The sequence below is a fragment of the Ips typographus genome, unplaced genomic scaffold (assembly GCF_016097725.1).
Source record: "Ips typographus isolate SLU unplaced genomic scaffold, UJ_Ityp_2.0 IpsContig34, whole genome shotgun sequence".
NCBI classification, from domain to species: Eukaryota; Metazoa; Arthropoda; class Insecta; order Coleoptera; family Curculionidae; genus Ips; species Ips typographus.
Window position 1 is genome coordinate 371,999 of NW_028098573.1, and position 3,642 is coordinate 375,640.

At 40.0% G+C, this 3,642-nt stretch overlaps 1 protein-coding gene across 1 annotated transcript; it reads left to right on the top strand.

The window, feature by feature from the left end:
- The first annotated feature begins 1,121 nt into the window (after window positions 1-1,121).
- LOC145739669 (uncharacterized) lies at window positions 1,122-2,298 on the top strand. The gene is made up of 2 exons (XM_081994977.1): window positions 1,122-1,845; window positions 1,959-2,298. Exon 2 carries the CDS (start codon window positions 1,959-1,961, stop codon window positions 2,295-2,297), a length of 339 nt encoding a protein of 112 aa, XP_081851103.1. The 5' UTR covers window positions 1,122-1,845; the 3' UTR covers window position 2,298.
- The last annotated feature ends 1,344 nt before the right edge of the window (window positions 2,299-3,642 follow it).

Consider the following 3,642-nt stretch of genomic DNA (forward strand, 5'->3'; position numbering starts at 1 on the left):
TATGTTAGTAGTTCGTCAACAACCAACAAGATTGTCGGAGCGTCGTGTCAGGAATATTCGCTTCTTCAGCGAAACATTTTTTATCGCACCTTACTAGTTCGTGGCGCTAAAAAATAATTGGATTAATTTCATGACTAGGTTATACTCGCTATTTGGGGATAATATGACACCATACATTCCATTTTTTTATTATCATTTTTTTTATATATATCATCCACGTGTGTATATTATGCCTGTATCAACATATGTATACATATAGCCATTAAAATACAAAACAATAATAAGGTAACATAAATTAAATTGTAGACCTCATAGCTGCTGATAAGTAGCATATGGCCCCATGTCGTCAAACGGTTCTAATTGCGCGATAAACGGCTGTGTTACCGCGTGTCCAAGAATTCCTTCAGTTTGTTGCTGATTAACGGGCCCCCCTTCTTGCACCTGCGCCAGGTTTTCCGGATTCTGGCATAGTGCCGGATTGCGGTCGACCTGACTTGCGTGTGATTCAGGAGGTCCAAATGCACCTCCAGAAGATGTGCCAGCAGAACTGATTTCTGATGTTTCATCCCTTTCTTGTGTTTGGGGCACTACTGGTACCCGAAACTGATATGTCATATCATTTACATAAGCATGCGGATATGGCGGATGACCTGGTTGACTCAAAAATTGAGTTCTCCCGTACACACATGTAGCACAAGGACATCCTTGCACAAATACATTTTCCCATGCTCGCCAAAAATCCTCAGGTCGATATTGAGGTTGTTGGGGTGATATGCAAATTGCACAATCACATGTCGAAAACGGAGTACCCCCTTGACGTACTTTCTCGCCAAGTAGAAGTATGGTATACTCCGTATGAATGATTTGAGTCCACAGGCCAAGTAGAGATTTTGTAATCCCTAATAATTGTATTGGTACCACTCGATCAAACTCTCCTTGCAGTTCCCACAAGTGGTACAGTGCCAATTTGTATAAATACAGTTTGGTGTTTATTTCGGTAACACACCTAATATAAAACAAGAAATTCACAATCCATTCCATTTTTGGCACTTTCGCGAAACATGACACTGTAAATTGTTGTCCCATTCGGGTTTATTTAAACCGATCTAGTAATTAGTCATTATTCATAACTGCGCGTAGCGATGAATCAAATTTGTCTTATCGCTCGCGAATTAGTTGCTTTCTTCACCAAATGCATAAACAACTATATGGTCAAGGTGATTATTACACCGACAACATCATTATTTATCTTTATTCGTTTGTAGGTACCTACATTACAATAACAATATTCAATGTTTTTATTTCCATTACATGTAACCATTTTTTATCTTATAGGGAAAATTAAACTGATATCTGTTCTTGAATTTTAAGAATTTGCGCAATAAAAATTCAGACGCAGATAACAGAATAAAATCCTTGGGCCCTGTAAAAATAGGTACATAGCTCAATATGTGGAGCCGTACATTATAATTGTTACTTTGTTTAAACATTATGCTTAATTGCATTTTATACATTAATCGGTCTGCACTGAACAATGTCTGGTCTCATTAAGATATTATTCCGAACTGGCCAAATCAGCGAATCCCATGGGTTTAAGCATGGTGCACCATTTAACTGTTGGGAAAACATTTCTCTGATAACCTTAACATTTGACAAGTTCATCGTCTGGAAGTAAATTTCAGCATCCTGGCTGGTCGGTGGAGAGGGATCTGAATTGTAATTATACGGTTTTCTTATCACATTCTCCACAATTCGTCCTCTGACCCATACGAGTCGTTTCCCAGTGCTTTTTTGTCGTGTCATACGAGTCTTTTGTAGTGCATTTTTGTCGTGTCATATTTGAAAGTAAGTATAAGTGTTTTTTTTTTCTTTTTATTCATTATTTCCATATAGTTTTCCTTCCAAAGAAAAATTCACTTTGTTTCGCTATCCAATGTTAACAATATTTTCCCTTTCAGATGGAACCTGGAAATGGAGGAGGAGATATCGAAAAGGGCCGGGGCCGCGGTGCCCGTCTGATGGCCCTATTGGCTGCCCAGCGGGCCCGACGGACCGTGGGTGCGGCCAGCCTCAAACTGGGGCCTGGAGTTGAAGCTGAGGCTTCTGCGGCCAGCGAGGTGGAGGCTCCCCCTCAAGTGGCAGGTGAGGTGGAGGCTCCTCCTGGAGGTCAAAACTCCCCAGAAGAAAAAATAGAGGAGGAAGGCGGCGTCAACGACGCCTCACCAGTGGTGGCGCCGCGTTTGGCTGTTGAAGCCATTGGCAGTAATGCCAAAACGGTTAATTTTTATTTTTTTTAGAATAACAAAAAAAACAAAAATAAATAAATGTTAACCCAAATGCTTGTATTATTTTAGTTGCGGGGTTCCTTCTGGTGTCCATGGGTCATGGTAATGTAAAATTCTGCTTACATGGACTACTTCAGTTTTGGATTTTTGCGAAATGCCCTTTCGTATTTCATAGTCCACATCAGACATTTTTTGATTTATGTAATAAGGACCAAACCATCTAAGCAGTAATTTTTCACTTTTTCCTACTTTCCTAATAGGGGTGAAAACTTTTACTTGGTCCCCCACTTCAAATTCAACATGGCGGTGTTTACAATCATAACGTAATTTATCTATGTCTTGACGCCGTTTTATATTTTCAACTGCCAAATTTCTGACTGCTAAACCAATGTCTCTAATTTGGTCGCTATTACTACTTTCCAAGGGTGGCAATAAGTTTGCTTCCGTTGGTAAAATAGGTTCACGACCGTACACCAGCATGAATGGTGAAAATTTAGTGCTATCCTGTTTCGCAGAATTATACGCAAAAGTCACATGTGGAAGATATTCATCCCAATTTGATTGATTAGTATTAGTATACATAGATAACATATTGGCTAAAGTTTTATTAAATCTTTCTGTTAAGCCATTAGTTGCGGGATGATATGCAGTAGTAAACTGACTCGTTGTCCCCATCTTTTTTAGCAATTCCGTAACCAATTCTGATTGAAAAACTTTCCCTCTATCGCTTAACAATTCCTTGGGTGCACCGTGTTTTGTAATAATTCTCTCCAGTATAAATTTCGCTACAGGTCCGGCTTTGCCGCTCGGTAATGCGTCAGTCTCCGCCCACCTTGTGGCGTAATCTGTCGCTACCACTATCATGGTTTTGCCGCTGCTACTTCTGCGAAACGGACCTAACAAATCTATTCCAACTTTTTCAAATGGGGTGCCAACTGGAATAGGATGTAACAGACCGATAGGCTTTTGATTTTGTTGGCCTTTCCTGGCCTGACAATCCGGGCATCCTTTTACAAAACGTTCCACGTCCTTTTGCAACCCTTGCCAATAGTATCTTTGTTTTATTTTCGCTAGGGTTTTTGACAATCCCAAATGGCCACTCAGCGGTTCTGAGTGGTGGGAGTACAAAATTTCCCCTATTAACTGTTGCGGTATCACTAAAAGTTTAGTCCGGCCCACTCCATGCGGGTTTATACGGTACAAAACTTCTGATTCAAGCCTAAAATTTTTCGCTTGCTTGCGTATACCAATTGTAGCTTCTTCAGGATGTTTTATAGCCTGAATTATCTCCAAAATGTTTTTATCTTTTGCTTGCAATTCTGCAATGTTACGCATATCCAATAGAAAGGTTGGTATT